The sequence below is a fragment of the Mastomys coucha genome, unplaced genomic scaffold (genome assembly GCF_008632895.1).
Source record: "Mastomys coucha isolate ucsf_1 unplaced genomic scaffold, UCSF_Mcou_1 pScaffold6, whole genome shotgun sequence".
NCBI lineage: Eukaryota > Metazoa > Chordata > Mammalia > Rodentia > Muridae > Mastomys > Mastomys coucha.
The window spans coordinates 101,515,501-101,538,070 of record NW_022196912.1 but is presented as its reverse complement, the minus strand read 5'-3'; the positions used below and the strand labels follow the sequence as shown (position 1 = coordinate 101,538,070).

Genomic DNA, 22,570 nt, shown 5'->3' with positions numbered 1-22,570 from the left:
TAAGGAAGCCAGATAAATGTGTGTGTGTGTGGGGGGGGGGAACACACTTTTGGAGATCCAAAGCCCTAGAGCTCATTTTAGTTAAAGCCCAGAGCCTGTGGTCCTGGACTCCATCCAGAGTCTCTGAACTAATCAGAATGTGTATTCAGAATTTCATCTATTTCAAAAATTTCCTCTCTTCCTCACCCTTCTGCCACCACTCCACCATCCATGTTTCTTTTCCCAGATGCCCTTGTACCTGTCCTAGCAGAGTCTCACCAGTCACTGTGCTTTGAACCCTCTGCCGCTCTCTTCCCTTCTGGACTGGATGGTACCTAACTAACTCCATCCTCTTCCTTTAGATATACTTGGCTTCTAGATCCTTCCTTCCCATCACTGCCAGAATTCTTTTGCTAAGAGGACATCTTATTCCATATTCAGAAACCTTCAATGGCTTCCTTTGGTCAAGCATAGTGAACACTTAACTGTTCATTTCATAGAGATTATAAACCAGGCATTTAGTTACACATATTATGTGCATGGCTCATAATAACACTTGAGGAGACAGAGATATTTATTAGCAGAGTTTTGCTAATAAAGAAATGAAAGCTCCAAGAGTCACTAGTTCAAAAGGATACAGTTTAAAAAAAAAACTGTACAGGTATGATTGTGAATCAGTTTAAACAGCCCTCCTTGGACTCTGCCACCAAGCCAGAGCCACATTTTGAGCGCATCCACCAGTCTTCGACAGAGGATCAATCATGAGCTGTTCTTCCCATTCTCTGGTGGCTCCATTTTAACAAACCCTGATGACAGGGAAATTGAGGCCGGAGGACTCAAGTCCCTGTCCAAGGTCAGCCAGCTGGCTTGTCACAGGCCTGCAAGCAGCTTCAGATCTTGGGCTTTGTCCCCATACCTGTCCTGGATCCCCCAGGATTCACCCACCAGCCTCATTCTCTAAGACAAAAGGCCTGGAGGTGGTCCCAGACAGAATAACCCATCAGTTCTGCCTCAGCCCAGCTCCTTGGAGACTTTCCCTGCTGAGCCTGCAGCTGGGCCTCTGGTGGGCAGGAGCTCCAAGTCAGGACTCCTCACTTGTTCCTAGTCCTAAATCACAGATCCCGGAAAGTATCGGCAGGGTGTCTCACTCCTGCTTCATGATCACCTCTTCCAAGCAGGCAGGGTGAGTACAGATGGGCTTTGTGCTCCACACTCCCCTTCTTTCTGTGCTGGGGACTGAACTTAAGCCTCACACATGCTGAGTGTTTGTTCCACCAGTAGGCCACACTCCCAGTTCCCACTCTGAAAAAAAAATTAGTGCAGAGGTGGTAGGTAGTGCACACCTTTGATCCCAGCATTTAGAAGGTGGAAGCAGGAAGACCTGGTCTACACATCAAGTTCTAGACCAACTGAGACCACAAAGAGAGACCTTATCTCAAAAAAGCAAAGGAAAAAAAAAAAATGAAGGGGAAGCTGGAAAGATGGCCCAGTGGGTAAGGAAGGGCACACACTGCTCTTGCAGAGGACCCAAGTTCAGTTCCTAGCATCCACATTAAAGGGCTCACAACTTGAGCCAGGTGCCTTTAAATCCCAGCACTCGGGAGGTAGAGGCAGGAGGATCTAAGTTTGAGGCCAGTCCAATCTACAGAGCAAGTTCCAGGACAACCAGGGCTACTCAGAGAAAATTGGTCTGAATAAACAAAGGCTGTGTGTGTGTGTGTGTGTGTGTGTGTGTGTGTGTGTGTGTGTGTGTGTGTGTGTGTGTGTGAGATAACTGACTCTAACTAACTCCAGCTCTTGGGATCTGAACGCCTCCTCTGGCCTCCATAGGCACCAGGCATGCATGTGCACAGAACACCCTTCCCCCAAGTGCACAAGTATCTTTTAAAGGAGGTGTTTTTTATAAGCTCCAAGCTGACCTTGAAATTCTGGGTTCAGGCAATCCTGCTTTAGCCTGTAGGACAGCTGAGACTAAGCTTCACTGGATCACAAAGTCACAGTTTGGTCCTGAAACACTAGATGTTTCTTCTGTCCTCGGTGTTGGTCCCCAGAGTTCTCACCTGCGTCTCGACTTACCTGAAAGCTACTTCTTCACAGAGCCTTCCTGGACCCTTCCTCACCTTTGGTCACTGTCACTAAAGGTTGAGCCATCTCAGTCTGTTCCTTGATTTCTTAGTAGGGGCCCTAGTTCAGTCCCCAGCACAATGATTGATTGGCACTCAACACAAACTCACTGAAGAATTTAGTAACCTGGTCACAGCTCAAATTTAAGGCGGGGACTTCAGTCAGTCAGAAAAAGGGGAAGCTGTTTAATTTTCAAGTTTTCAATGGTCTCATACTAGAAATGATACTATGTCAGCTCCCCTCCCCACCAACTTTGATAGAGAAGCTCCCTCTCCAACTCACTAAAGAGCAGGCTGGCCTTGAACTCTGATCAGTCTGTCTCTGCCTCCTGAGTGCTGGGATTAAAAGTGTGCACCACCAAGCCTGGCCTTTCAGTAACTTTCTAGAAATCAATGACACTGTCTGAAGGTTGCAATCAACGCTGGTCACCTGTGTGAATCGGCAACAAGGGAACAAAGAAATGTAAGGCAAAATTTGCTACCCTCAGGATTGCTAATAAAACTGTTGGGAGTCAAAAGCAGTGTACTGCTTCATTAAGCCTGACATCTGGAAACTAACACATAAAAGAATTTTCTTAACAGTGTACACACACACACACACACACACACACACACACACGTTATGGCTTTAAAAAAACAAAACAGTTAAGGAGAACAATCCACACATTCAATCAGTCTGGAAGGATGGAGAGACCTGAAACACAACTCAAAAATGTAGCTCGAAGACTGGCAAAGACCCAAGATTCAAAGGGCAAACTCAATGAAGTCTACCCCACAAAATGCACATGGGAAAGCTTTTCAAAAATGAAATGTTTACAGGCATATGCCTGTAATCCCAGTACTCGGCAAGTGGAAGCAAACCAGCAATGCATGAGACTATCTCAAAACAAAACAAAACAAAACATCAGTTGGGTGTGGTGCCTCTCGCCCAGAATTGAAGCCCTTGGAAGGTTGAGTGAGGCAGATGAACTGCAGAAAATTTGAGGCTTGCCTGGGCTTACACTGTGGAACACACACACACACACACTCACACACACACACACTTACTTTTTAAAGGGCTGGAGATGGCATGTGGGGCCCTCATGATCTACACAGAAGGCTGGCTAACTCCTACAGGTTGGCATCCTTGACCTCCACACAAACTGGTGGCGCACATAGTAAACAAATGTAATAAAAATAAAAATAAAAAGCTGTGCATGGCGATTCTTGCCAGTAATCCCAGCACTCAGGAGGCTGAGGCAGGAGAGAATTACTGTAAGTTTCAGGTTCTGTCTAAAATATTTCATGGGATTCCAAATCCAAGCTTCCTGCCCTCTCAGGGAATCAGACCAGTGCTAACAGTGTCTGAGATATCCTTAGGACTGGTAATGAATAGGTAAAGACTTAGGGGCTCCAAGAGGGAACCTCACTGAAAATGGCCCCACTACCCTAACCATTAAAAATAACTGAAAGGAGGAAGGGAAGAAGGGAGAGAGGCTGAGGGCTGAGGGGATTTTGAGGACTGGAGGCTCTTACATATTTAAAAGTGACAGAAGGATCCACACTCAGTGAAAGGGTAGGTAGGTAGTGAGGGCTAGAGTGGTCGAGGTTGACTGACAGGGCCCTGGAGCGGCTCCTCAGAAGACCCAACATCTACAGTATGGAGTGAACATCACAGGCAGGAATCTGACCCCTAAGACCCCATAAGTCAGATGAGACCAGCCACAGAAGAGGACTGTCTTGAGGGAGCAGACTCTCATTGCCCAAGTTCTAGAGCCTGATGTATAAGCCCCTAGAGACACCAAGGCAGAAACAAAGCCTCTAAGTTCACAACTTGACTGAGAGAACTACGTCAAAATCAGAAAGATATTTAATCGTATCACCAGAACGTTTAATACATCACGCACAGGCTGCCCCTAGCTTCAGCTTTTCCTTTCCTGGGCAGGTAGGCACCTTTGCCAGTCTCTCTGCTCCAAGGGCAGGCTAATCGTCCTGGACATCCAAAAACCCTCCTTTAGATATGCTAGCAAATTCAATCAGGCCCCTGTGTTCCCTCTGCCTGGAGCCACTGCTTTGACGGCAGTAAGGTGCCTTTGTTTATCTCTGAGCTCATCTATTCTGAGCTGTTCTCCTAACAGCTCCCAGCTCCGCAGATAATCTCCACCGACACTGAAGACATTACACTTACACCACTGGAGTTGATTTAAATGGCAGGAGCTGGAGGACAGACTGTGCCTTGCTCTAGAAGGGATGGTTAGGAAACGTCTAGGCTTTTGTGGCCCAACGGACAGCTGTTTCAACTCAGTCATGTACTGGGGACAAGAGTGTCTGGGGCACAGCACTACTTGATTTACAAAAGCTGAAGGCAGGCTGATCCGCTAGTCACTACTTGCTAGTCCCAGTGAGCCACACCCAGCTCTTCTCCATCACCTGCAGCCAAGCCCAGAGGAGGAACCACCAGGGGTGGTCTCTCGATGTTTGTCATCACATGCTGGTTTCTGTAAACTTCCTTCCCTAAAGAAAGGAACAGACAGAAATTTCTGAAGGGAAGGGACAGCAGAGTCAGAGCCTCCACTGTGCTCAGAGCCTACACACACGTTTACAGGTGCTTGGACATCAATCCACAGACTAAATAAAACCTTTTCTATGTAGCCCAGGTTGGCCTTAAACTTGCTAATTATAAACCAGGCTGGCTTTCCCACCGTCTCCCAGTGCTTCAAAGGCTTCTATCCCTACGCCAGCTCACAAAGCCAGACTTTTTTTTAAAAGGCTGAGGTGTAGCTCAATAGAACTCTAGCTTTGCCCTCAAAAAACCCTGGCACTGGGCAGCTCCAATCCCAGCACACTGGAAGGAGGTAGAGGCAGCTGGATCTGTGAATTCAAGGCCAGCCTGGACTACATAGCAAATTCTGGTCTAACCAGGTCTCAAAAGTTAAACAAACAAAAACAAACAAACAAAAACTGGCTGGGCAGTGATGGCGAACACCTTTAGTCCCAGCACTTGGGAGGCAGAGGCAGGCAGATTTCTGAGGCCAGCCTGGTCTACAGAGTGAGTTCCAGGACAGTCAGGGGCTACACAGAGGGACCCTGTCTCGAAAAACCAAAAAAAAGAAAAACCAACTGAGCCTACACAGCACCTCAGTCCTGGAAATACTCTCCCGGGCTAGGAGAAAGCTGCTGTGGTCTGCAGCCTACTGTCATGCCGGCAGACACTGCAGACCCCTAGGCACTTAGCATTGAATTCCACACTTTTTTGGAGACACAATCCACATCTCCGGAGTCAAATTCCTGCTGGTAATGTGCAGGAATTTGTATCAAGGGATTGCTTCATTCTTTTTGTTATTGGCTCCTCTTGGAAACAATAAAACCATCCCAGAGAATTATGAAACCATGGCGCGAAAGGCAGAGACAGGAGAACAGCGAGCCCGCAAGGGCTACAGGGTGATAGCCATCTTCCGTAGAACAAAACTAAAGAGTTAATAAGGAGAGCATCCGGCCAACTTCTGGCCTCAAGCTAGCTTTCCCCTGCTCTGGAGAGGAGGCCTCCTGTAATGAGTTCAGACCTCTCCTGGAGATAAGGGCCACAGTATTCAGCCAACTTCTAGGAAGAGATCTGTATCCTTTTCATGGTAGCATATAATTAATACTGTTTACAATCTTCCCTAAGAACGCTCCTAGGCACCTGGTAAGGGGGTGGCAGAAGCTCTGGGTCTATACATACCAGCCTTGGTTTCAAGAAAATCTGATCAGAGTATCTCTGCCCCATTTAAAGAAACCACAGAAAGTAGAAAATGTGATGATCTTCTAAAAATCTCATTTTCAAAAAAATTATTTTAAGGAGTCTAAAACAAACCTGCAAGGTCACTTCCCAATTTAACAAACAAACAAACAAACAAACACAACAACAACAAAAAAAACCATATGGTTTCAGTAACATACAATGCTTCAAACATATGTGGCCAACATTTGCTCACTCTAAGTTCTCTGCCCTGGCTGAAGCAAGAGACAGAGCTATCTGCCACACCACTTACTTCACCTATAAAGACCCTGAGGTTCCTTCCACCCAACTGCAGGGGTATAAAGTGACAGATGCCCAGTGTGCTGTAGCCTGAGTTACACCCCCAGCATCAAAAGGGGAAATACAAAGCCAGAGCGGCCTAGAGGGCATCCATTGCTCACCTCTGCTCCTCGTATACAACAAGATGTTCATAGTGTTCAGCCTACACATCTGCAGGCTGGCTTGGCAAACAGACTCTAAGGGAGGTTTTGTTCATGCCGGGCAGTGGTGGTCCAGGCCTGTAACCCCAGCACTCGGGAAGCAGAGGTAAGGGATCTTAGTTTGAGGCCAGCCTGGTCTACACAGCAAGTTCAAGGACAGCCAGGGCTACACAGAAAAACCCTGATGTATTAGAGTATTCCTTTAATCCCAGTACTCAGAAAACAGAGGCAGGTGGATCTCCTGTGTTTTGGGTGAGACAGGGCTATGCAGTAAGATCTTGTCACAAAATACCAAAGAGTATTCATGACCACAATGGTCTGGATTGTATTTTAGTTATTTTGTGTACACATGTGTGGGCATGTAAGGTCAGAAGTTATCCAGTATGTAGGTTATAGGGATCAAAAAGTTGTTAGGCTTGGTGACAGGCATATTTACACTAAGCTGCCTCAGAGAGCCTAAAACAGTTTAGTAATCTAAATTTTGTTAGATCAAAGTAGGCCAGGCAGTGGTGGCACACGCCTTTAATCCCAGCACTTGGGAGGCAGAGGCAGGTAGATTTCTGAGTTCAAGGCCAGCCTGGTCTACAGAGTGGGTTTCAGGACAGCCAGGGCTACACAGAGAAACTGTGTCTCAAAAAAAAAAAAAAAAAATCAAAGTAATTATACTACTTTATTTAAATATATGCTTATGACAAAGCTTGTTCTGCATGATGAAACTTATTGTTATGGTAAAAGTGTACAGTAAGTGATATTGTTAAAAGCAAAAGTAGCGATGAACACTAAAAGCTAGGGCCAGCATGACGGCTCAGTTAGTGCCCAGGCTCCAGATAAGAGTCCGCTCCCGTGTTAAGGGAGGACCTACTCCAGCAAGTTGTCCTCTGACTTCTACATGCATGCCTTGATAAGCACACACAACCAGTTCCTAGGTTCAATTCCCAATAGTGTTTAGGGAAAAAAGAAAAGAAAAGAAAGAAGGAAGCCAAGAAAGAAAAATCTAGGTGTGGTGGTGATAGAACATCCCACAGTCCCCACAAGTGGACATTTAGAAGGTAGAGACGGCAATCTAGAGATGGAGATCAGCCTTGGTTACACAGTAAACTGAGCCTACATGGGGGCTACACAAAACCCTAAAGAGAAAACTCCATAAAGCACACAACTGAGGCAGCACACTCAAGTTTGAGCTCTCAGATCAGGAGTGTCTGACCCAGAAGCCTGGTGGGTTAGCCCAGCCTCCAAATGGTTAAGTAGAACTGTAAATATATCCAACCTTTAATGCCCTCAATTGGCCTAATAGATCATTATCCTATGAGATTAACAAATGTAAACTTGTTGAATAAACAGAATCACCCTAGGGAAGCTTGGCCAATGCCTTCCAAAGTAGTCAAGGGAGAACAGTAGAACCGAACACTGTTGAGGCCAAAGGCAGGACACAGCGGTGGTGGGATGGAAGGTGAGTGGAGTGTAGGTGGGGGGTGGGGATAGGGAACCAGACTGGGAGAAATGGCCAGCATTTTGGGGCTTGGCAGTGTGTCCGTCCAGGCGGGCAGGAATTGGTGCTTCTCGGTTACCTGCACAGATGGTGCTTAGGAGGTGCTCAACAGATATCATGACTGAAGGACAGCTGCCCCTTAAGTGTTCCACACTAAGCCCGAAGCATTAAGATTCTCTCTCCCAGTCCCACTGGGCCATAAAGAATATTGCCGGATGAGGACTCGAACCACCATTATCCTCCACTCACCTGCACAGAGGGGAAGCTCTAGGACTCCAGAACACATTCACCAAGATGAAAGAGCTGAATACCTCATAGCTATCAGCATGTGACCCCAGTGATATGCAAATGTATGGAAAAATAGCCCAAAGCTGCCAGGAACCCAGTCAGTTCCTGTCCACGTGAAAATGGGCCTACCTTTCTACTAGTGTGATTAAGATAGAAGCACAAAGACAGCCTAAGTATGAGAGATAGTGAGTCAATTACTGGAAACACCGACACACACACACACACACACACACACACACACACACACACACACACACAAATATAGGCTTTTGGAGGGAGGGCTCATGCATTAGACAGTATGAGTGTTGAGAGCTGTCCAGGATCAGGTATTCCTGTGGCTTTTCTATGGCGTTTCAGGGATGAAGCGGGAAGAAACATGGTCTATCTATGAGTCTTACAGTTGGAATCCTTGTCTAGCATCCCCGACTGAGAAACATCGAGACCCAGAACAGAAGACCTCTAGAGCACCTCTGCCCCCAGGAAACTAGACTTGGATTTAAGAGAATAACCCAATTAGACCTGTAGACCAAGGTCCCCACCCAAAGCCTAAATCCAGGCCTTGCGCTGCCCACCACGCACCTTGAATCGTTCTCTTGAAGAATGCCTTGCAAGCCTCGCAGGAGGCCACTCCATAGTGGTAACCAGAGGCAATGTCCCCGCACACGAGGCACAGGCGCTTGGGGATGGCGTTAAGCATGTACTCGCACTTGATGGCCGAGTCCTCCATGATACCACTAGTACAGTCCTCGTAGCTCTTGCGGCACGGGTTGCCTCCCAGGCCCGCACCTGCGAACATAGGTGGCGAGTCCAGACCGTTGGCGTGGGTGCCCAGGGCCAAGCCAAAGCCACCACTGGCGTCCGACGAGCCGCTGGGGCTGTGGTGACTGAGGGCATCAATGCCCGAGGATGGGCTGGATGGCTCCGTCTTGATGAAGGAGCCGCAGCTAGAGCCCAGGTGCCTGTCTTCGGACGACATTCGGTTCAGCAGCCTACGGACACAAAATGCAGGAGTCAGTTCTAAGCAAGGTGAGAAGGTGGGCGGGACGCCGGCCTCTAGTGGGCGGGCCATGTGGGCGTGTCTACAGGTAAGGCGTAGGGGAGCTGCAATGGTGGCCAGGTCAGTAGCTTTTTTCCCAGAAAAGTCTCTGCTAAGACTCTTCAGAGTGCTAAGAAACTTTCAATTCGTAAACTTCAAATCTGACACCCTGGCCTTTTTGCAAATTGCTGGCCTAAGGGTGACACGATGCTAACTGTCCCTCCTAAATATTTGGCCAACCTGCCTACCTGACAAAAAAATGGAAGCTCACAGTGTACCTATCCCAAGCACAGAGCCTCACCTCAGCCACTCACGGTAAAGGGGCCTTTTAGACCCTTTCACAGTATCTTCCAATCCCAAAGACTTGTGAAGTCCAAGCTTGGGGTTTGCCTCGATAGGACTCACAATCACCAAGACTGCCAAGTTTTCTAGCTGGACAAAGAGGGACAGTTTAACCCAAAGGCACCAAGTGAGTTTTTACCGGTCGTCTGGGCTGGATAATGAAGGTCCCATCTAAAGTGTGATTTCCTGATCCTGTTTTCTCTTCTTCTGCTTTTTTGTTTATTTTGTTTTGTTTTTTGAGGCGGGGCTTCTCTGTGTAGCTCTGGCCACCAAGATCTTTCTCTGTAGAACAGACTGTCCTCAAACTCAGAGATCTCCTGCCTCTGCCCCCACCCCTGGGGGGGGGGGTCAGATTAAAGCTGTGCTCCACCACTGTCTTGGCTTCTATATTCCTTCTTAGCTCAGAGATAATCCAGTCCCCAAGTCCCCAAAAGACTGTCTCCATGAGAACGTATGAAGGAATCAGTCAAACCTAATTCTACATAGCGCTCTCTCTCTCTCTCTTTCTCTCTCTCTCTCTCTTTCTCGCTTCCTACTCCCTCTCTTTTTGAGATGGAACCTCTGAGAGTAGCCCTGGCTGGCCTAGAATTCATTAAGTAGCTCAGGCTAACCTCAAACTCTACATTCTATTGCCTCAGCCAACAACAAACTGGGACTCCAGGTCTGCACCACCATGTAACTTTACAGACTTGCTCTATGTAGCCCTGGCTGACCTGGAACTGACTCTGTAGACCAGGCTAGGCTCAAACTCACAGAGATATGCCTGCCTCTGCCTCCCTAGTGCTGGGACTAAAGGCATGTGCCTCTAAGCCTGGCATACCATCATGTAACATTTAGCCAGAGTTGTTTTTTTTTTTTTCTTTTAAAGATTAAACACCCACCCACCCACCCCTAACTCACATAAAGCTCAAAAGCATTCTGCTCATCACCTACAGACTCCTTTCACCTCGAGGTTTTTTTGTTTGGTTGGTTGATTTTTTTTGCCCAGAACCTTCAGGAATGCTTTGGAGCCTCACTGATGCGGCAGATCATCTGGGATCCCTGAAATCTGTGGGATAATCATGCCTTTCCAGTTACCGGGAGTCCTGTCTCTCCAGCCAAGTTCATGTAAAGGGGACTGAATTGAAGGACCGTTCAGGGGAAGCTAGTTGTTCACCATGTTCAGTTAGGATTTGAGTCTGAGGTAGGAGGCCTAAGTAGATTGTCTCAAAAATTGTCTCCTGCCAGGCATGGTGGCACATCACAGGCAGAGACACCAAGATCTTGAGTTTGGGGCCAGTCTGGTCTACACAAAGAGCTCCAGGACAGCCAGGACTGCAAAAAGAGACCCTGTCTCCAACAAACAAACAAAACTCTCTAGAGGCATGGTCCCTGAAAGCAGCCTCAATCTCAGACCTGCCTCAGAGGAGAGAGTCGGTACTGGCTTAGGTGCCACCCACAAGGGAAAGGGAGCAGAGGAGACCACACAGAAAGAAAGACTCCTGGGTAGGAAGGAAGAGCTCAGAGCAGAGGCTCCATACCTTCTGTACCACTTGAAGGTAACTCGCTTGTGAACTCCTCTTTTTTGTAAAGTGCCCACGAAAAGGGTCACTCCGTAAAAAATGAGGATGGAGGGTTTGTCATTACACCAGCATAAGACTCCCTGGTATAGCCTCAAACCGAGACCACGGAGTTGGTAATGTGACTAGGCTTCTGAGTTCGAGGCCAGCCTGGTCTACAGAGTGAGTTCCAGGAGAGCCAGGGCTACACAGAGAAACCCTGTCTCGAAAAACAAAAACAACAACAAAAAAAGAGCCTGTTGCCAATGTAATGGTCAGAGCCACCTGGAAGGGAGATGAATAGCACATTAGATGCGGCCACAAGGTGAGACAGAGAAGGAAGGGGCTGGTGTCTTCTGTACTTAGTCTTAGGAGGTGGCCTAGCTCCAGAGCAGCCTCATCTTTAAGGTGGGAATGGATGCGGTGTTGCAATGGCCAGAGGGGAGGTGAAGGTAGACAATACTTCAGGAAGTTTGGCTTCCTGAGGTGGAGGATTGGGGGGAGGGAGGAGAGGGAAGGGAGTGCCTTTCTTACTCGCAGTCAACAGCACCTGCTCACACACAAGGCAGGGTGTGGAGACAGGATACACTTTGGACTGGTGTGAGCCTCATCTTTAATGAGAAGCCATTCATTGAGAATGGAAGGAATTTAAGGTATTTAAGAATAACAGTCCATACTTTCAAGTCTGCCCAGAGCAATTCAGTCCCTCCCGGCAGACCGCTAATTTAGTCCCGCCCCACTCATCTTCCTCCCTGTTTCTCTTCACACAGGCTGCAGATCACAGATTGCATAGTCTGCCCTACAATGCCTCAGATTGAAAGGTATTTTGGATTTGAGATTTTTTTTTAAAGATTTTGGAATATTTGAATACAAATAATAAGATCAAGAAATGGGAAAGCTTAAGCAAGCAAGGGATTTATTTTTCCCAAAGGGCTATTAATCTACATAGCCAGAAAGGAAGTTTATACTTTATTTTTTCAATGCTGGGAATCAAACCCAGGGCCAGCCCCCAAATCCAGAACTTTTGGAAAACTACCTTGATGCTACAAATCTGATGACTTAATGAATACAAGTTTTAAATCATTAGAGATACTTGCGTACTGCTGGGGATACAATTCAGGTGAAAACTGTGTATGATACCTTGGGCTCACCGAAACAAAACAAAAAATTCAGATTTTGGGGGCAAATTTTGATTTCAGATTTTCAGATTAGAATCTACTCCACTTGCTGCCAGTTGCTGATATTAAGAAAGGAAGGCATGGGGGCTGGTGAGATGGCTCAGTGGTTAAGAGCACTGGCTGCCCTTCCAAAGGTCCTGAGTTCAAATCCCAGCAACCACATGATGGCTCACAACCATCCGTAATGAGATCTGATGCCCTCTTCTGGGGTGTCTGAACACAGCTACAGTGTACTTACATATAATAAATAAATAGATCTTTAAAAAAAAAAAAAAGAAAGGAAGGCAGAGGTGGAGCATATAGCTCAGTTGGTAGAGTGCTTGTCCAGTTCATATAATGCCCTGGATTTGATCCCCCGTACTGCAAAAGCTCATGCCTGACAGTGCATAGCAATAATTCCAGCACTCAGGAGGTAGAGACAGGAGGGTCTGAAGTTCAAGGCTAGCCTCAGGTACACAGTGAGTTCAGCTGAATGCTAGCCAAGGCTGCTGGAAACTCTGCTACAAAAAAGTTGTCACATACCTTTAATCCTAGCATTTGGGAGACATAAGCAGGTAGTTCTCTGTGAGTTAAAGGCCAGCCTGGTCTACAGGTCAGTTGTAGACCAAGAAGGGCTAACATAGTAAAACCCTCTCTCAAAAAATAAAATAAAATAAAACAAAGGAAAAGAATATTAAAAATGAAATTTATTTTATTTTATTTTTTTATTTTTTATTTTTTTGGTTTTTTGAGACAGGGTTTCTCTGTGTAGCCCTGGCTGTCCTGGAACTCACTCTGTAGACCAGGCTGGCCTCGAACTCAGAAATCCACCTGCCTCTGCCTCCTAAGTGCTGGGATTAGAGGCGTGCACCAACACCACCTGGGTTAAAATGAAAAGATTTCAGAGGTGACTGTGGATAGGTTACCAAGCAGAAGTCCAGGAAGGGTACAGTCTCAGGATGAGAGCAGGAGGCAAGCCCAACATGCTATGGGAGGGGGCTCAGGCCAGTCCCTCATCTGGGGCCGGCTGGATCAATGACTACTGACTCCTTGTAGGAAGGGAACAGATATCCCATCTCAGGGCCTTTGCAAGAACAATCATTGGTGGTCGAAGCCCCATGAGGCATCATTTCTCTTTGATCCATCAGTAACTGGAGCTCAACGAGCCACCTTGGCCTCAATGTCACTACCCTCTGATTAAATGTGGCCTCCATCTTGCTGGACATCAACCACTACACAGGGCTGAAGACTCTTTACAAAAAAAGACTGGGAGATCCTCAGACGCTGGGAAGAGAACTGGTACTCATAAATTTAGCAGGAATTCCCGGGGATAGGTCCACTCGAGGTGACTTGCTAGTGGGTGGGCAGGTAGAGGGAGGTGCAGATTGGCTTGTCTATTTTCTATTGCAGGATGGGGTCTTCCCACCACTAAAAAGATCTGAGTCACACACACACACACACACACACACATACACACACATACACACACAAACCTGTCACCCTAGCTAGAGCCATCTGGCTCTCTGCTCAGGCCATACCTTGCACCTGAGGGCAAGGGCAAACGTCTGTGCCCAATTTTGCCTCGCACTATGTTTGGTTCTGAGTAGCCAGGTAATGCCCTCTCCGGATCTGGGGTGCTCATGAGTGAAACAGCCTCTGTTTCCCAGGGGTGTCTCGATGACAGAGCTGAGGAAGTAACCAGCTCCAAACAGCACTGGTCCCAAAGCGGCACAGCATGGGTGCTGCTGGTGTGTCAACTCACACCGACAGCTTCCGGAGAAATCTAGCACCTAGCTGACCTGCGGTGACTGACAAGCCCCACCCTCGTCCAAAATTGAGGAGAAAATGAAAGGAATTTGCCAAAATACTAGCCTGGGGACGGGTTGGCAGAGGAAGAGGACAGACAGACCTGGACTGCGAATCCACTGGAGGGGTGGGGGTGTCTGAGGTACAGACTCACACATTTCAGTAATCACTGACCTAACTGGAAGCCAGGGAACCATAGGTGAGCCTCAGACCCTCAGGCACCTGGGAGGATCGCACTGAAACTTCCTGCCAAGAGATGCACAGCAGCTTGGCGATACAGGGAGTTCCAGACCAGCCTCAACCACAAGAGATCCTGACTCTACAAACCAGTCCTTAAGGAAGGTTGGACATATTGGTACACACCGGAAATCCCAGCACTGGGGCAATGGAAGCAAGGGAATCAGAAATGCAAGGCCGGCCTCAGCCATCAGAAAGTTCAAGGCCATTAGACCTTGTCTCAAAAAAAAAAAAAAAAAAAAAAAAAAAACAACAACAACAACAACAAAAGCACAGCATGCCTTTACCAGTGCACAGGATGCAAATGAGTGTCAAAGTCCCAGCTTGCTTGATGCTTACTACAGGAAAGTAAGGGGAGCAGGAGGAGGAGGAGGAGGAAGAGAAGACTCGGGTGGGCCAAGGATGATACCTGTTAGCACTTTGACAATTCAGGTTCTGTGCACTGATGGCCATTCATTACAGACGCAGTTCTTTTCTTAAACTCAGAAGTTTCATTAATCCAAACCTTTCCTCTAGTAGCCTGAATTGCTCAGTTTTAATAGAAAATACTTTTTATCATTCCTGTGAGGCTGACAGCTTGCAAACACGTATCTTTCAACTTTGGAAACTAGGCACACCTGCCTAGCAGCAGTCACTGATGCCCAAGTTCTCAGAGGGCCTTCTGCCTAACTTGGCAACTTTTAGATTAGGTACTCACTTATCCCAGTCACTAGAGGACCAGGCTGGGTGATGGGCAGCAGTACCCCAGAAGTGTAGGGCTTAGACGTGAGCTGAGGTGGGGGACAACCAAGCTGACAGAGAATGCAACACTCACCTGCCACCATCCCAGGTCATCTTGCTAGTCAGAAGCTTTCCTCTGTAATGTCTAGATTTTACTTTTATTTGTCTCCCTAGGGAGTATTTTCCAAACAGGGTGTCCCCTCCTCCCACCCCACCCCCGGGGCTCTCTGGGACCCAGGACAACGAATGCTTAACAGTGTAACAGCACCAGTGACATCCATCCTCCTTTCACATGCTCCAGAGCTCAGGCAGAAATCTGTAATTAAGCACCGAGTCGCTTGAAAGATTAGTCAAAACCAGGCTGATCCCAGACAACTGATGGAAATCTCGTTGCACGCAAATTACGGCAAGGGAAAATAATGATAGGTAATTAGCGCCTTTCAGTCGGAGCCTTTTATCCATCTGTTTTCAGGCGGTATACACCGGACCCGGAAGAGAGGATGTCCAGAAGAAACCACTAGACAAAGAGTAGCTGCCCCAGGATAGCCACGAAGTCCTAGTCCACCTGCTGGCTGGGCCACTACTACCTGTAGGAAACTTCAGCCCAGAGGACCACAGTTTGATTCTCAACACCCACATGGCAGCTCAGATGATCTGTAACTCCAGCTCCACAGCAATATGATGACCTCTTTGATCTCGGGGGTAGGGGGGGAATACCAGGCACACATTTGGTGCACAGACACACATGCAAGCAAAACACTCCAAACACTAGAGGAGGGGGTGCCTTTAATCCCAACAGAGGCAGGCCAATCTCTGAGTTCAAGGCCAGCATGATCTAGAGAGTGAGTTCCAGAACAACCAGGTCTACACAGAGAAACCGGCTGTCCTGGAATTCACTCTGTAGACCAGGCTGGCCTCGAATTCAGAAAGCTGCCTGCCTCTGCCTTCCAAGTGCTGGGATCAAAGGTGTGCGCCACCACCACCCGGCCATAACAATCCTCTTGTCTCAGGCTACCAACTACTGGGATTATAGGCATGTGTAGCTATGCCTAGCTCTTGTTTTCAGATGAGGAAATTGAGGCCCAGGAAGGAAAGAGTCAATGTCTTGACAGGGGCAGCAAAGTCAGAGAAACACTGAAGTGTGTTACTGTACAAAGGGGGCAGTCCCACACTCATAAACAAGTAATTTTACCCAGCCTGGGGTCATTCAGGATCAGCCCACCACCTCTGTTGTTCCATTTGCCTCCCATCTCAGCCTGCTGACCTTCTGCTGTGAGACAACGCTTTTCCTGGGGAGATGTAACATTGGCCTTCTCACCCCTGTTAGATAGGAAACCCCACAACAGAGCAAAAATACGGATACCACAAAAGTCCAGCTTGATGAACCAAGGAGTCTTATTGGGATGACTCACAGGAGCAGCAATGACTCAAAGACAGCCGTATCACCAAAATCCACCCCAGCATGGGTGACTGCTCCCAAATGCTGGGAGCCTGGAGCACACTGCACGGCCTGCAGGCAGCTCAGCAGGCTGGAGAGTGTCCCCTCCAGGTGGCTGATGGTCTAAATCTCCTCCAGGCAGCTGGTCTGGTCTCCAGGAACCCTGCAGGCTTTTCTCCTGGGAGTCTTCTTGGCTCAGAAGCTTCTCTGCAGCTTAACTTTCACTTTTCTCTTGAGGAACGCTCAGCTTTTATTGCCCTGGCAGGGAGGAGCCTAGTGAATCCTGTCAGTTTCAGGGAGTTCCTGGGGCTACTCTTTAGTCCTGCTTAAGGAGCTCCACTGCAGGATGGAATGGTTTATTTGGTTTGTTTCTTTTTAATCTCAGAGGAAATTGTTACACAACGCCTCCTCTCCCACCTGTGTTGGGGTTAGGGCCAAGGGTCCTCCACATGCCAGTTCCTGCCCTATCCTGGCTGCATAGATCAAGCACTGTCCCTCCATGAGACTAGGAGTTCCATTTTGCTTCTTCCTTGCTTTCCACCAATGCCTAGAACTCTGATAGGCTGTGCCGGCTAGTTTTATGTCAACTTGAGACAAACTGGAGTCATTTGGAAAGAGAGAACCTCAGTTGAAAAAAGGGGCCTATGAGTAAGCCTCGTTTTAAAAATTGGTTGATTGATGTGGAAGGGCCCCACTCATTGTGGGTGGTTCTAGGATGTATAAGAAAGCTGATTGAGAAAGACATAAGGAGCAAGCCAGTAAGCAGTTCTCCTCTATGGCCTTGTATCAGTTCCTACTTCCAGGTTCCTACCCTGACTTCCCTGAATGATGGACTGCAAACTATAAGAAGAAAGTCTTTCCTCAACCAACTTGCTTTGGGCCATAGTGTGTTATCACAGCAATAGAAACCCTAACTAGCCGGGCAGTCGTGGCGCATGCCTTTAATCCCAGCACTTGGGAGGCAGAGGCAGGCAGATTTCTGAGTTCAAAGCCAGCCTGGCCTACAGAGTGGGTTCCAGGACAGCCAGGGCTACACAGAGAAACCCTGTCTTGAAAAACAAAACAAAACCCCTAACTAAAACACAGACAAGTATTAACTGAATAAGAAGTAACAAGGAAAGGCTGAGAACTGGTTGCATCAAACTAGCTTCAGAGAGTCCCCAAAGCCCTGAGCCCTAAAGTCCCCTGAGATGATGTGGAGGTCACAGGCTGATTGTCAGTATAGAAACAGGGTTTGAAAAGGGGGACAGCTGATGCTCTACAGAGCTGGACCTCTCAGACTCTGATAGTCTGAGAGTGACTATCAGATCTGCCTTCCTCTTGTTCTATCAGATTCCCAATAATCTCGGTTTAGATATTTCACATTTGAAGTACCAAGGGCTCCAACAGGCTCAGGTTTGGCAAACATGGCTCTGGCAGACCTTACCCTTCTTCCCCATTCCCTTTACCTTGCTAAGAACCAGTCCATTCCTAAAGCTAGCCACCAAGGTCTAGTCCTTACTTTGGCCACTTCCTCCTTCTGAGGCTGACCACTAAGGTCCAGATGTCAAAGTACGCAATCCAGCAATCAAAAGCAGCCTTTGGCTTACGTAATTAACATGCCCGATTAAAACTAAACATCCCGTCCTAACACAGGGTTTTCCCTTTTACCATTACAGACCACCATTTTCCTATAGGCCATATCTGTTTCTTCTCCACTCTCTAAAGACAGTCTTTTGTCCCAGTCCAGGACAAATATCTCTGACCCTGTCCCCTGTACTCTTCCCTCCTTCCTTATCTATCTGTCCTGTATCCCTTGTCTTTGTTTCTTAGTCCCTACCTTCTGTCCTTCTGGAGCAAGTAATTCTCCCTTGTGCTGAGAATTTGGTCTTAGGGATCCCAAGCAGATACCAATCTTTACAAAGAATAGATGTATTTTTCTTATTTCCTCAATCATTTGTTACATTTATTTACTGTCTTTGGGTGTGCATACAATTTGATCCTCCTTCTATCATTGTGGAGACTGAATTCAAAACGACAGACATGACATCATGTGATTATATGCCTTCACCTGCTGAGCCAAGGCCCTTTATTTTTATTGACTTTTTTTTTTTTTTTGGTTTTTCGAGACAGGGTTTCTCTGTGTAGCTCTGGCTGTCTTGGAACTCACTCTGTAGACCAGGCTGGCCTTGAACTCAGAAATCCACCTGCCTCTGCCTCCCAAGTGCTGGGATTAAAGGCGTGTACCACCACTGTCCGGCTCCAAAGGCTATTTTAATATGATGACATTGTGACTTAGAGAAGAGTCTCATGACTTCAGGAACAACAACCACGTGTAACAGTGATCCATGAGGCTCCTAGCCTTAAGACAGGAACCCACAGGATGCAGGCACGGTATTACCTCATTCTGAGTCCCAGCTTTGGCATTTGCTGGCTATGCAATCCCTTACTCAACCTTCCCAGGCCTCGGGCTCCTCATCTGTCAATAAACCGAAAGCATTAAGGAGCTGCACCTGCAGGTAGCAAACGCTCAGCAAACCCGAGCTCCTCTGATCTCCAAGCCCCAATGGTTGCATAGTCTGCGATCATATGGCAAGGCCCTCCCTGACTGAGGACCTCATTCCTCCCTCTTGGGAACCAGATACAAGAAGAAAAATGAGGAAGCAGTGTGCACCCTATTTGTAATTTTTATTTTCTGACAGAGCATAGCCCATATAGCCCAGGCTAGCCTTAAACCATACTATGCATGCTATGTATCTGAGGATAGCCTTGAACTTCCGCTCTTCCAGCCTTTACTTCCTGAGAGCTAGGATTTCAAGCTTCTGTCACCATGCCTATTTTATGCAGTGCTGGAGTTTGAACCCCCTCCCCTCCTGGGCTTTCTGTGCTAGACAGGTACTGACCAACTAAGCTAGATCTCCTGGCCCTACTTTATCCCTTGAAAAGGGGAATCAGGGGTGACATAATCATTAGCTTTGGTCTCCCTAATCCAAGCTGCTGTGGGATGCACTGGGGCAGCAAGGGTTGCCCTTGGCTACGCTGTCACTCACCACTGACTGACCCTGGTGTTTCACTATTGATCTGATAAATTAACAGCTGGTTGGTTCCATCAAAATGGTATTCCCCTGCCATTCAATTACTGCTCGGGACTGCAGAGCTCATCCTGAGGGGATGCTGCTGGTTGAGACAATGGTCCTGCCCCAGAGCTAGGGAGGTAGGGTTATCCTCCCCACCAGCACAGAGGAGACCAAGGCTCTGCTTCCTAGGAGGTCAGCATGAGAGGGGGGAAGGGGAGTGCCAGTCATGCCAGTAAGGGTAGAACCTGTGAGCTTTGGGGACCTGGGTGTCCAGCCTCAGCTCCTGGCTTTGCAGAGACACCTCGGATGCCACTACATGCCACTGAATCTTAGATACTGCACCAGTAAACTTGGTCCCAGGAAATAATTCCATAGCATTGGGCTGTTGTAAGGACGACAGAAAAACAAACAAACAAACAAACAAAAAAACTGAAGGGGAGCCCACCACACTTTCTCTGTGAGCACCTGCTGCCTACCCAGTGCTCTATATGCCCAAACTCCTCATCTTCAGAACAACCCTGTGGGGGTGGAGAGATGCTCAACAGTTAAGAGCATTGGCTCTTCTTACAGAAGACCTGGGTTGGGTTTCCAGCACCCACGCAATGGTTCGCACCCCTTCCTAACTCCACTTCCAAGGAATCCAGTACAGAATCCAAGCTTGCTTCTGGGTTTTGAAAACCCACCAGTCCCTGAGCTCGAAAACCCACAACTCGCTGGGCTCACCTCAAGCTCGGGACTTGAAATGCCACCAGTCCTCACCCGGGACATCTGTGCCCTGGAAAACCCCACCTTCGAGGGACCCTATATATGCCTTCTTCCTGCTCAGTTCTTTACTGAGCTGTAGGCTTCTTGCCTAAGCAGAGGCAGTCACCCTTTTGTGTCTTTACCAATAAATCTGGGTGAGGTTGGTTGTGCAGTATGACTTTGTGGTACACCTTTGGCTCCAAACTGCCAGGTTACCAAATCCAAACAAATACCTCTGCTGTTTTTCCACCTGGATCTTGCCAGAGAACCAGTTCTAGAAAAGCATGAGGAAGGCCAGGCTGGAAAGACACAGGCTAAGAAGACAGGCCTCTGTCCTGCAGGTGGATCCTGGCAGAAGAGATGTCACTTATTAACAAATTAGTATTTTGGGTGTCCTGCAAGTCCTCAAGTTAGAGAGCTGAAAGCGAGTGGGGTGGCAACTTTCAGTGTGAGGGCTTGGTGGTGGTGTAATTCCAGTTCTGAGGCTTCCAATGGCAGAAGGTCTCAAATTCAAGGCCTCTCTGGTCCACAGAAAGTGGGCAGCCTCAGGCCCCAAGAGCCTCCAATGCAAACCCACATGCCTTGGTTGCCTTGATGGCAAGTTTTGGCTATTTGGCCCGAGTCCAAAATTACTTTGCATTTTTTTTTTCATGATGCATTGACCTAATGTTCCCTCCCATCTCTCCATCCCTCTATCTCTCTCCCTTGCCTCACACATTTAGAATGGTAGCCTCCTAGCTCCTTCATCTTTAAGCCTTACATCTCAGGCTTAATGATATACAAAGCCCACATCCTCTAAGCCTGGAGAAAGAGCCCGGATGCTGAGGGTTCCAAGACTGCATGTTTTGACACAGTTCCTCACCTTGCCTGCTCTGCTGTTGTACATCCTTTTCTAGAAGAGGAAGGCAACCCTAGCTATCCGCTAGAGGGGTCTGAAGGATCCAGGAAGTAGACCATGAGACACTCCACCTTGGAAGAGAGCTAGACTCCTGGACCTAGTGCTGACCTCAAAGGCTGATGCCAGGTATGGGCTTTTGGCTTATTGGCTCATGATAATTTCACTGGGAATGAGAAAGTTAAAAAATTAAATCACAGCCAGAGGTTACTGCGCAGGTCTTTGATCCCAGCACTCGGGAGGCAGAGGCAGACAGAGCTCTATGAGTTTGAGGCCAACCTGTCTACAAAGTCAGTTCCAAGACAAAGCCACACAGAGAAAACCTGTCTCAAACAAACAAACAAAAATGGAATTGAAAGAGCTGGTGAGATGGCTCAGTGGGGAAGAGTACCGACTGCTTTTCCAAAGGTCCTGAGTTCAAATCCCAGCAACCACATGGTGGCTCACAACCACCCACAATGAGATCTGATGCCCTCTTCTGGTGCGTCTGAAGACAGGTACAGTGTACTTACATATAATAAATAAATCAATCTTTAAAAAAAAAATGGAATTGAAAATCCACAGGACAGAATCAAACGCTGGATGAAACAATGGCTGGAGACCAATATGACAGACAGGGACTGGGAATCTATACTTACTGTCTTCTATCCCTTGTGCCTGGTCAGCCAAAAAGCCATGTTTCTAGGAGCTAGGGGCCAAGGACCATGGGCTAGGAGCCAAAGGCAAGGCTTTGCCACTTACAACACCCAGGAACCTTTTGCCCACGGGAAAGAAGGAACACCAGAGCCCAGGGGCCGGGTTTAAACTCCAGCCTGCCCCTTCTTCCTCTGACCTCCAGAAAGTTCTTGACCTCTTCTAAACCCCAGTTTTTCATTTCAAGCAGGAATAAGTCATTTTTTTTAAAAAACTAAGGGTAGAATATGTGCTGTGAGGACTGAATTAGAGTGTTATCTTCAAAAGCCATGCAAAGTGTCAGCTTCCATTAAAGTTGTCCCACCCTCTCTGTCTTCTTCCATCTGCATTTTATAAACTGAGCTCCTGGGAGAAGCAAAGAACATCTTCAGGGCAGATCACTGCTCCAGGGACCCACCCACAGAGGACACCGAAGGAGCCAAGTCCACGTCTTACCCCAGTTTAGCCCCACGAAGCCCCCAATGAGGCAGAGTAGGCTCATTGTGTGGCACTTGGGAGGCAGAGGCAGGCGGATTTCTGAGTTCGAGGCCAGCCTGGTCTACAGAGTGAGTTCCAGGAGAGCAAAGGCTACACAGAGAAACCCTTGGAAAAACCAAAAAAGAAGAAGAAAAGCTATTGGAATAGTTTTTTCATTATAGACCAGTTTCCAGCATAGCACCAAATCCCTGCATGCTCCTCATGAGGCCTAATTTGTGTGGCTTAGTGGCAGAGAGGTACCTGCAGCTAGTCCCTAAGCCCCATATTTCTGAGTTCTGAATTAAACTTTGACCTTTCACAGCCTTTCAGCATCACAACTTAGAAAGAGAGTTAAAAAAAAAAAAAAAAAAAAAAA

At 47.6% G+C, this 22,570-nt stretch overlaps 1 protein-coding gene across 3 annotated transcripts in view; it reads right to left on the bottom strand.

Moving 5' to 3' along the window:
* Positions 1-22,570, bottom strand: part of Esrrb (estrogen related receptor beta) — a 168,147-nt gene that overhangs the window by 41,025 nt on the left and 104,552 nt on the right. For all 3 annotated transcript variants that reach the window (XM_031356916.1, XM_031356917.1, XM_031356915.1), the window contains one exon: positions 8,656-9,065. In XM_031356916.1, the coding sequence (XP_031212776.1) occupies positions 8,656-9,065 (410 nt within the window). The remainder of the gene's footprint in view (positions 1-8,655; positions 9,066-22,570) is intronic.